The sequence below is a fragment of the Anticarsia gemmatalis genome, chromosome 1 (assembly GCF_050436995.1).
Source record: "Anticarsia gemmatalis isolate Benzon Research Colony breed Stoneville strain chromosome 1, ilAntGemm2 primary, whole genome shotgun sequence".
NCBI classification, from domain to species: domain Eukaryota; kingdom Metazoa; phylum Arthropoda; class Insecta; order Lepidoptera; family Erebidae; genus Anticarsia; species Anticarsia gemmatalis.
The window spans coordinates 8005981-8016637 of NC_134745.1; the positions used below are offsets into that span (position 1 = coordinate 8005981).

Below are 10657 nucleotides of genomic sequence, written 5' to 3' on the forward strand. Positions count from 1 at the left end.
AAATAAAGGAAACATTCTGACGGCTATTTTGAATACATAAAAAATCGTTGATTTCCATACAGCCTGTGTGTGGCCGGCGGGCGGCGGCGCACGCGTCACCTAGATGTCGCACCTATTGTCCACGGCGGCGTCCAGCACTGGGTGAGCCACGCCATTACCTCACACTTTCAATACTGGGTTACGAGAATTTTACTTCAAGGTCCTCGTTTAGGAGCAAATAGAAGAGGTATAAATGCAAAGACGAGCAACAATGGCACGCAGTTAGAGTTCAGCAACTCGTCCGAAAATGTATGCGTACATCGGTTTAGTAATGTGCTTTTTTGTGGGTACGTGCAGTGAAATTAATTATTTGTGAATGCAATTGTCTATTGTTACGATTTAACGATTTGAATTTGTTTATAGGTAGTAGTGTGGCGTACTATCCGCAAAGAGAGGTGCAGTACCAAGGGGGACCGAACGAGCTTTATGCTGAAATACTTAACTCGAACTTCAATCAAGAACCTTCGCAGCGTCTTTTCTGGGGTAACCAAGGCAGCAACCAAGTCGGAGGAACGGGATTCTGGGCACACTTGACCAATAAATTCCCGTTTCTTGGAAACATGTTTGGACGAATGGAATTGCCGACACAATATGGTGCTCCGAATCAGTACGACGTGCCTTCAACACAATACAATGTACCTTCAACACAGTACGGTGCTCCGGGCTTCAACCAAGTGCCGCACTATCCGCAACAACAGCAGCAGTTCTATCAACCAGGACAGCAGTACTACCAACAGCTCCCACAACAATTTACGAGGCAATTTGTTCCATCGGCTCGTGACGTAGGGATAACTGACGACGCGATTATCGTGACTCCTCCGTTTGTGCCGCCAGTGCAGCCCGCACCAGCGCCTGTTCCAGTTCCTGTGCCAGCGCCAGCGCCAGCTCCAGCCCCTGTACCTACTCCAGGAGGTGACCAGGGGTACTCGTACAACAAGCCACAGTACAGATTAGAACTACCTCACAAATAAACAGTAGGTTTGAAGGCCCGACTGATCGTAGGCAATAAGTACTTTTTCATCTAATTTAATATGTAGAAAATCTAATAGCAAATGTAGCAACGTGATTTGCTATTATTAAAATGTTTGCTTGGTAACTACGCTTTACTGGTTGTAGATATGCGATTTACTTTGTCGGTTGATTTTAATTCGATACATCGATTTAGCAAAATTATTTAACACTTATTCATTGTTCTTGTAGCTTCTGTCGTCTGTAATAAGTATACATTTTTAAATTATCATCTAATAGGAATCACGGGTATTATATTAACTTGAAATGCACGCTCTCTCAAATGTGAAAAAACACACGATACTTAACAAAAATAAAAGTATTTTTATTTAAATTTCTTATTTAATCAAGTCCTCAATTCCACCCTAAATGCTATTGCTATGTTTTTGTTTATTAAACCATTGGTATTGCATATAATTAAATGTTAAAACATCCCTAAAAAATACAGTCATTCGGAAAAAATATGAGAAAACGTCTCTACAATGTTTATTAGTTATTATATTCTTAAGATTATGGTTTGTCCATTGTACGCAAGCATTGGTTTTGTATATATTGTATCTGTTCGGTTCTAATTCCCCACTGAAGCGCTCTGGTCATAGTATCCGCGTCCCGAGGAGTCCAAGCCAATAGAAGAGCTGGCGCTCAATGATCGTCCTTCCACTGGTCCAGATTGCCTGCGTGTTTCACCAGCTCTGTAATTATGTAGTATATAAAGGACAGTTAACAACAGCCGCGCGGATCGATCTCTGAGGTTAAGCTACGCTTGCTGAGGTTGTTCTGTGGATGGGTGACCATCTTATACATATCGGGTTCCTCCGTGTTTCGGAAGGCACGTTAAATTTTGGGTCCCGGCAGTCAATTTCGAAGATCTTTGACAGTCGTTAACAGTAGTCAGAAGCTTGAAAGTCTGACAACCAGTCTTACCGAAGGGTATCGTGTTATAACCCAGGTAACTGGGTTGTGGAGGGCAGATAGGCAGTCACTCCATGTAAAACACTGGTATTCAGCTGCATCCGGTGAGACTGGAAGCCGACTCCAACATAGTTTGAAAGAAAGGCTAAGCCATGATGTTAAAGAGCAGTTCTATTTATAATAGAGAGTTTACAAAGAAGTTTTACCACGATACAGGCAATGACTAGTGTGGCTATCAATCATTGTTTTAAAAATATTGTAGACGTGGACAGAAATAAATGTTTTTGATCTTTTTTTTTTAAGTGTGGAGATGCGATGCACAACACGACCGTAACATAGCAGATAGAACTTCGTTATGAAATAATGTGTTAGTAAGTATAATAGTATATTCACATTAGTATACCTATTGTAGGTCATATATATACTTATTATGGATAGATACATAAAATCTATTTTGTATCTGACTCTAGAAAAAAATCTTTGCTGGTGTAAATATGTACTCTACTCTATGTAGTGAAAATAAATGAATTATCATGGACGTAGTTAAGCAGAAAGGACTCAATCCACACTTTGACCACAATGGAGTTAAGTATGCAATCATTGTCCTAAGGGTCAAATCTATGATGTAGTGAAATCCCTATTTTTAAAATGTACATGAACATTACTTTTCCTACTACCTCGACTTAACCCACAGTATCAAGAGTGTCAAAATTTACCCTCAGGAGAGTCCAAAGAAAAGACCCAGAGAAAAGTCAAAGTGTGGATTGAGTCCTTTCTGCTTAACTACTATCCGTTATCGTATGACACGACATAAGTTTTATGTTAATAAATGCACTTTATGCACAAGATTCACATTGTGAACTATTGACAGTCAAGTTTATTCACATACGAACCGCGCTATCGGGGTAACAAACTATAATAACTAAAAATACGCGGTTACGGGGTGGAATAACGTAGAAGGTTCCATCGTTCCAACTGCTTCTCTTCTGAGCATACTGTCAAGTCAATAAAGGGATTTGAGAGTCTTGGTATTTTGTAGGCGATGGGCTGACCTCCTGTCAATATTTTTACCAATGTCTTCAATCGCGAGCAGTCGCGAATGGCGATGTTATAAACGAAAGGCTTAATATATGTATAAATATGCAGGGAAAATAATGTGTGAAAATAATATCAATCATCATTTTTTTTAAATAAAGCTGTGTAAAAATTACAAAAACAATAATGAAAATAAAGCAATCTTATTTAACACATTTATTAAGCTATCAATTTAGAAATTTTAATTATTACAATAAATAGGAAAATTATCTTCCGGCAGTTGCACAGCGAACTCGTGGGTGCGCGGGCGCGGGCGAGCGCGGCGCGTGCGTGCAACTGATGGAAAATACGCGTTCAGGGTGGATGAGCCGACACCATGGAGTTAATCTACGTTATGTTGCCGCCATACTAATGCCTATGAACACACAAAATTATCATAGTTAGTTACGAAAACGTATAAAAGCTATTATTATATATGCCTGTCATTGCCTGTCTGATGGGAGACAGACCTCCGCATCTGTGACAATGATTGTGAAAAATCTTATAATTATCACAATAACAAAGTCAAACTAGATTTCAACACTTAAGTTTGCAGTTCGGCTAAAACCATAAGGTTACTAAAGCACAAGTGCATTGCCATCAATGTCAATCAACCTTAGATTACATTAGAATTTCTAAACAGTGTAAACTAATCTTTTAGTCATTATAACTTGGGTGCCAAGCGTTCATGGTAACACGTTAGGTAATAATGAATTTATGCATGGCAGAAAAGTAATGAGTTCCTCTTTTACATAGCACTTTAAAATCATGGGAAAATTGTAAATATATAATGTTCGTTACTAGTTAACGATTCAATATACTTAGATCACTTACTATAACTATAAAAGAAATCAACGTGAAGAAAGGTGATTAAGAGTAGACGAAGGGAAACCCGTTCTCAGCAGAATGCCGGATATAATTTAATTGCCTTTAATAGAGACTAAATAAAACTAAGAACACAAAGCGTTCAACGAGAAATGTTTGGTAGATCAAGGATTAAATTCGTCAAGGCAAATTAAAATGACTAAGGAAATAGTGAAAGACGGAAAAGTCATGACGAGCATACGTGTTCCCATAACAATGCGACAAAACAATCATAATTAGGTACTATTATTACTGTAACGTCTGCCGTATAGCCTATTTGCAAATCTATTTTGCGTCTACCAACTACCTAATTTTAAGATAATTAAAATTTGTAAATTTTTGTCTTATAATGTTCTTACCTAAGAGCAGGGTTGGAAGAGCCGTAGATTCCACCAGGAAGAGCCCAGACAGGTCCTCCCACGGCAGCTTGGGCGGTGGCATGGGCGCTTGCGCCAGGAACACCAGGGCCCCCTGAAAATTAAAAAAAAAAGGTTAATTTCTTTATTGTTATTAGGTATAAACGATTACCAATCATACTAAAATATTGTAAACACTTAAAACTTTAAACAAAATTTCAGGTTTTGTAAGAATTTCTTTACTGCGTCGAAGAAGTCGAGGTCTTCAAAAAGATTCTGTGTATAAATAACACCTATACAAAATAATAAACAATCTACATCTTACGAGTACCTATGTCGTATCAATCTTTACGCTCAAGTAGGTCACAATTATAGACATTAAAAAGAAATCTATGGCGTAGGCGGTGCTTATTCTACTTTTAAATTCGTTGGCCTAAAGAAAGTGACGTTTATCGATCATGTTTTTGTGCGTATAGATGACCGGCTGACCGGTGGCTCGAGAATTCCGAGACCGTTAGACGAACGGCGCGACTCCGGTGGGACGCAAGACACGGCGCTTTTAAGCTCACTCTACACGTAGTGTTCTACATTTACTAACAATTATATTGCGTGTATTTTACCATGTTTATGCAGACAGTGTTAGGAAATGCAGTTAGTGCGCATAACAATGGGTTAACTGGAATTCTTATGTGACGATGTTGAACGGTTTCGTTGAAGTCTTTAATACGCACGCACATGAATTTGAATTGCCTTCTTTTGCTTATTCAGTATACAATAAAGTGGATAACAGACAGTTAATTTAAACTATTAAAGATGTAAGCCATGACTGACTACTTAAAAAATACACGTAGGTACCACATACCTATACATTTAATATTAAGAAGATCGTGACTGCGGAAAGACTTCTATGCAAAATTCAAGGATCACAAAATTGATGCTACATTCAAGTCAGAAAATCAAACATCACGCTTGTTATCTTCGCGTGTATTAATAAATAAATAACAAAATTATTACATACATAGCCTTGGCATTCATCAATTCATTTCTACAATAACCATATTCTTTTCTTGTCGCTATTTCAAGTACAGTTGCTTCATCAATCTTTCCAACGGAACGATGTATAAAATCCTTGGTAATTGTCAGTGCCTAATTAACAAACAGCGTCAATGTTGCCAGTGACATCTTAAGCTCTATTACTAACTAGCTGACCCGCGCAACTTCGCTTGCGTCACATAAGAGAATCATAATTTTCCCCGTTTTTGTAACATTTTTCACTGGTACTCTGCTCCTATTGGTCGTAGCGTGATGATATATAGCCTATAGCCTCCCTCGATAAATGGGCTATCTAACACAGAAAGAATTTTTAAATTGGACTAGTAGTTCCCGAGATTAGCGCGTTCAAACAAACAAACAAACTCTTCAGCTTTATAATATTAGTATAGATTACGTACTTGAAAAAAGTACAATAATGAGTCATTCGTGTTTATAACATTTTATCAAACATAGCGGTAACTTGCCGCGGTCTCACATTAACTAGATTAACATGCAAAAGTCGTTGAAACATGCTAAATAAAAACACGCAGACTGCAGGATGTCTATCAGTGATCACATATAAACGTAATGAAGCTCTTCCTGATTCAGTTTTCATTTGTTGCGTAGCAATTATATTGCAAGTAAAATAATCCTAACTTACATTGCTAATTATAAACAATTTTCCGCGGTAAAATGTTATTCAAATTCAATTATATAAATGTTACTCCGAAAAAACTAATTGAAAGCTACAAACATGTACCTAAGTGAATACAATTTTCTTGAACGGGTTTTTCATACAAAGCAATTTTAAAGTATTCGCTAAAATAGACAGCTTACTTAATTTAGCATGATCGATGCATTTTTTTATGAAATTGACTTCTAGAATTATATATCGTTTACTAAAAACTCAAATCGATTAAAGTTTTAAAGTTATTACCATAAATTATATGCATCACGATCGATGGTTATTGATAAGATGATACGCTCCTTGCAGAACAAATTCGTCATCAGTAGTAATTAAAATAATAAATAAATATTATTGTACAACTCACACACGGTCATTTGATTCCAACCTAAGCAAAGCTTGTACTATAGTTACCAAATGATAAACGTACTTATATACTTCTAAATATAACGTATATAGATAAATTGACAACCAAGCTCAGAGCAAATACTCTTGCTCATCACACAAAGATTTGTCCCGGGTAGGATTCGAACTCACCACACGCGGCGCTACGGTTGTTGCGGCGAGATGACCGCTTGAACCACTGCGCCAAACGTGCAGTTAAGTTAATTAAATAGATTGACAGGGCCATGCAGTAACCATGCATTTCTTAAAAAGTATATAAGACCAACTGGACTTGAAAATTTTTACGAAATTAATCGATCAAGATAAGTATTGACAAGATAGATACGCTGGGCTGGCCCGATTAATATTATACAGGTACCGCTCCAAACAATATGCAGCGTCTTTTTTGAAAAATATAGTAATTATTATTTTAGTTGTGTCTTAAATATCCGGTAACTTATCACATAATATCTACTCAATTTAATTTTATATTGAAATGAATTTAAACAAGGCAGGTACGTTGTAAAGTCAAAGAGATTGAATGTCTGTTTGAACGAGCGTTGTCTAAAGGGTCCTGTTTGAAAAGTCGGATGATACAGCTTATCCCTAGCTGCTAGGCGTTAGTTAACTAGTTATTAATAACCAACCTGGCGTTTAGATGAGCTGAGCCAGAGACCGGTAGGCTCGACTATGCATGAGTACTTACTAAGAAGCCTCGCTTCATAAGACTGAAGAATTTACTGGGAAAAGCCTACTCAGTTACGCCAAGAACACGCTAACTTACTCCGGTACTCGAATTCGTATCTAATCGTGTTCGTGTTTGTCAAATCTGACTCTTATATTCCAAACGTGGTTTTTAAATCAATCAATATTATTGTTGCATCGGATTATTTCCATTTAAAATCACCGGTAAATTTCTGAAGCGCAAGTTTCGACTAGAAATTTAATTTTGACGCTTGAATCTGATTGGGTTCGAATTCATTTCGGGAGTATGCCAGACGGCATATAAATAAAGAAAACATTGAAACTACTTACAAGCACCAACGTTTGAGCCTGCGTTGGGGTTTCCATTACCTCCGACGTAAGGGTAGGGCTGCAACGATCTGCGCAGACGACGCAGAGGCACTCGGGCTGACTCGTGTCCTTCCGCATCAATAGTGTAGTATGCGCGAGGAACATAGTACTGACCTTCTGGAACAAGGCATGTGTCAAGCGATTTATACGAACAAAGCATGCACGTTGCGATTGTAACAGAGTGTACACCCGTCGTATCGCTGGAAGTCCATAGAGTTCAATGACATTTTAAGATTACAAATGCAATTGTTTTTTTTTACACTCTCATTGAGCAATCTGACTTGGTTATTGAAAAGTTCTATGAAACCTTATGAAACTAAAACGCTTTTAAAAACTGTCCTTATAAATCTTTCAACTTCATCGACGATCACCTCATGCTTGCACCACCTCAGATTGTACTTGATACCTATTAGATCTATCTGACGATTGTTACTAGAGATCCTTAACGCACACCAACGTTGTTTGTTATAACTAAGTTGTTATTTCTTAACAAAAAAAGGTTACACGGTGAGCAACAATAATTTAACAAGGAAGCTCTTCGGTATTACACGTTGAGATCATCGCTAATCACTGTGGTTAGTTACACGCACGAATCTCCAGCTTTTAACTATGACCTCAGCAAGTCGTGACCGACAGGATTTGAACATTCATCGCTTAGAAAAAACTTGAATATAATTTATATACGCATATCGTAATTAAAAGCTTAATAAACGATAATTACAAAACTATAGACATTTTTAAATCTATAATTTTTATCAGACTTCTAAATCAGCTCTACGTCTTCGGTTGCAAGGGTAGGTACCTCAGTCATAATATAAGAAAAATATTAACTTTTTGTATTTATTAACCGTGGTTAAGAATTGGGAATGAACCAACCAAAATAAAATTGATTTGTTAGTCACTGATTCTTGTTTAATGCTGACACTCATCGGCTTTCGTGATAAACCCTCAAGAACGTTTCTGACTCATTCTTTATGAGAAAAAAAACGTTAATGGAACAAAAAATTGCCTTACAATTAATAAGTCTTTGTGTGATTTTAAAACTCTTCAGAAGTGAACACAGGCAGTCGAGGTGGAAGATCTTGGTTGGCACAATAAAAATATACTCAGTAAAAGGAAAACTAGTAAAAGTAAAAAGCATCAACCCTGTCTCATAAAAAAATGAAGTTGTCGTTCCGAATCCATTAGTTATGTTTCCTCGCTATGCGTTAACGTTGTATGTAACTAATGGGAAATCGTAGAGTGACATTTTAAAGTAAACTATGTACCTATGAGTACACTCGGACCAAACGGCGGTGGCGGTAAAAACTGGAGGGCACTAACCTGCGAGAGCTACGGCAAACACGGCCGCCAAGATGAACAAGGTGATTTTATGCATTTTCAACGTCTAGACTCTACAAATGTCGAACAAGAACTGGCTTCACCGCACTCACTCACACATTTTATAAGGCTTTATATATCGCGGCATTGGAAGCGTCTCGGCGGAAACTCACGCGCATCTTGATGCACGGCCCGACAATAACGGTCGTCGCCGGTAAAAAGCTATCACTGAATTGAATGGAAACCAAAAAATACCAATTTGCTTGGATGAAAAGCTCAGGTTTAAAATGAAAGTAAGTAGACACCGCTTAACTGGGGTATCAGAATACTATACTAGTATACTTACTCGTTTTGGTTTATAAATAGCTCAAGTGAAACTAAAAATAGATTATGTACTAGCCATGGTATTTCTACAGCTTAAACATCATAACTGTAAGTAAAATATCTACTTATTTTATGAAGTATCCCCTTGAACAGGCGGGCATTTTACTTGTTGTGAATTTCCAACTATTTGTACTCTGTATGTTACTACTACAACTGGACAAGTTCTAAAGTTTAGGATGCTGTGACCGTGTCACCTAGAAATATCGTAGCCGAGGCATGAAAATAACCAAATATGCATGAAGGATTTAAAAAATATTTATTTAGAGAGTGTTGAATCTAGCATTTTTATTGTTAACAAAATATTATTACAATAGTTTGCGTTTTTATATAGCGTTGTTCATCTAATACGCAATTTCGTATAGACCTGCCAAGATTGGCAGTTAAGCTGCTGGCTGGTATGCTTTTGCGACGCAGATTAAAAAAATGGAAATATATTATAACAAGGAAGTATTCATGGATTACCTATTGCTCGTCTTCTGATAGTCACGTTAGTTAATCAATTATGCCGTGACTCCTAGAATTTTCCAGATTTCTTACATATTTCAATGTTGTTTTATTCCTTGTCTTACTTAAATAAATAAAATCTCTTAGAATCTACACGTTGTGATCCATAAGGTAAGAGATGTTCTCTGCTCAGAGACAATCAGTTATAATATCGTTAAGGAGTACCTATGTATGTATGTAGGGAGCAACTACCAACAGTGCCACTGATGGATCATTTGGTTTTGGGATGCCCCGAATAACTTAGTACCTATATGCCTTTTGCTTTATCTGGTCATAGTGTAAAAAAAAGTGCACGTCGAATGATTTTTAGGTAATTTCGCGCTCCCGTAACTGCTGAGAATACGCGCCCTCGTACCCAGTATATTCTGCATCAAATGGGGATTTTATGTCGAAAAATGATTAAACCTAATTCGAGCTATCATGAAAAGACTGGCTACCGTTAAAAGGATACCTGTGTATTAAATTATTTTTCCTTAATATTGATTAGCTTCTGTGAAATAATCACATAAATAGGGTTAAAGTTTAATGCCTCCTCGTAAAAATAAGTACTTTACTTGGTAAATACACCTATCTAGCCCATCTCATGAGGCACTTAATTGTCCCGTTAAAGTTGGTTTAAATTAATTCTTTGTTTCTAACAATTGTTATTACCCATTACTATTATTGATTTATAAATGACTAATAAATACTAACACTAGCTAATACACAGTAACGCTGTAAAATCTGTAAATTGACGTAAGAACATCCATCGATATTTTATTACTGGTTTTTTAAACAATGAGCGCATAAAAGTTAGTGTTCATATTGTGTACGTTATTTTCCATAGCGTATTTTCCAGTAATATAATCATGAAAAGAATTGTCTTTTAACGGAGGTTTATAAGTCTAGTACCTAGATCAGAGGAGAACATTAGTCTAACTGCCCCCGTAAGGTACCTACCTATAAACTAATTAACTAAAGTGACCATTCGCCCCGCTTAAAAAGGTATTTTTCCTCTTTCAGGCTGTGCTCTTGCAGGCTA

The 10657-nt window shown here is 37.0% G+C and overlaps 2 protein-coding genes across 3 annotated transcripts; one reads left to right on the plus strand and one right to left on the minus strand.

Annotated features, from left to right (window-relative positions):
* Window positions 1–202: 202 nt before the first annotated feature.
* Window positions 203–1261, plus strand: LOC142974350 (uncharacterized). The gene is made up of 2 exons (XM_076116627.1): window positions 203–326; window positions 403–1261. Exons 1-2 carry the CDS (start codon window positions 287–289, stop codon window positions 1008–1010), a joined length of 648 nt encoding a protein of 215 aa, XP_075972742.1. The 5' UTR covers window positions 203–286; the 3' UTR covers window positions 1011–1261.
* Window positions 1262–1347: 86 nt separating this feature from the next.
* hui (hase und igel) lies at window positions 1348–8906 on the minus strand. Of its 2 annotated transcripts, none has more exons than XM_076116648.1 (4): window positions 8752–8906; window positions 7390–7542; window positions 4257–4368; window positions 1348–1739 (listed from the first exon to the last, which is right to left on the minus strand). In XM_076116648.1, the coding sequence occupies exons 1-4, from the start codon at window positions 8804–8806 to the stop codon at window positions 1616–1618; spliced, it is 444 nt and encodes a 147-aa protein (XP_075972763.1). In that variant the 5' UTR covers window positions 8807–8906; the 3' UTR covers window positions 1348–1615. The 2 variants fall into 2 exon arrangements, with proteins under 2 accessions (XP_075972763.1, XP_075972754.1); XM_076116639.1 differs by having other exon boundaries at window positions 7390–7545; window positions 8752–8879.
* Window positions 8907–10657: the final 1751 nt, after the last annotated feature.

Coding starts and splice junctions, on each gene's coding strand:
- LOC142974350 (XM_076116627.1), top strand. CDS start 287: ATGTATGCGTACATCGGTTTAGTAATGTGCTTTTTTGTGG. Junction 327..402: donor AGTAATGTGCTTTTTTGTGG/GTACGTGCAGTG, acceptor ATTTGTTTATAG/GTAGTAGTGTGGCGTACTAT.
- hui (XM_076116639.1), bottom strand. CDS start 8,806: ATGCATAAAATCACCTTGTTCATCTTGGCGGCCGTGTTTGCCGTAGCT. Junction 7,546..8,751: donor GTTTGCCGTAGCTCTCGCAG/GTTAGTGCCCTC, acceptor GCCTTGTTCCAG/AAGGTCAGTACTATGTTCCT. Junction 4,369..7,389: donor AGGCTCAAACGTTGGTGCTT/GTAAGTAGTTTC, acceptor TTTAATTTTCAG/GGGGCCCTGGTGTTCCTGGC.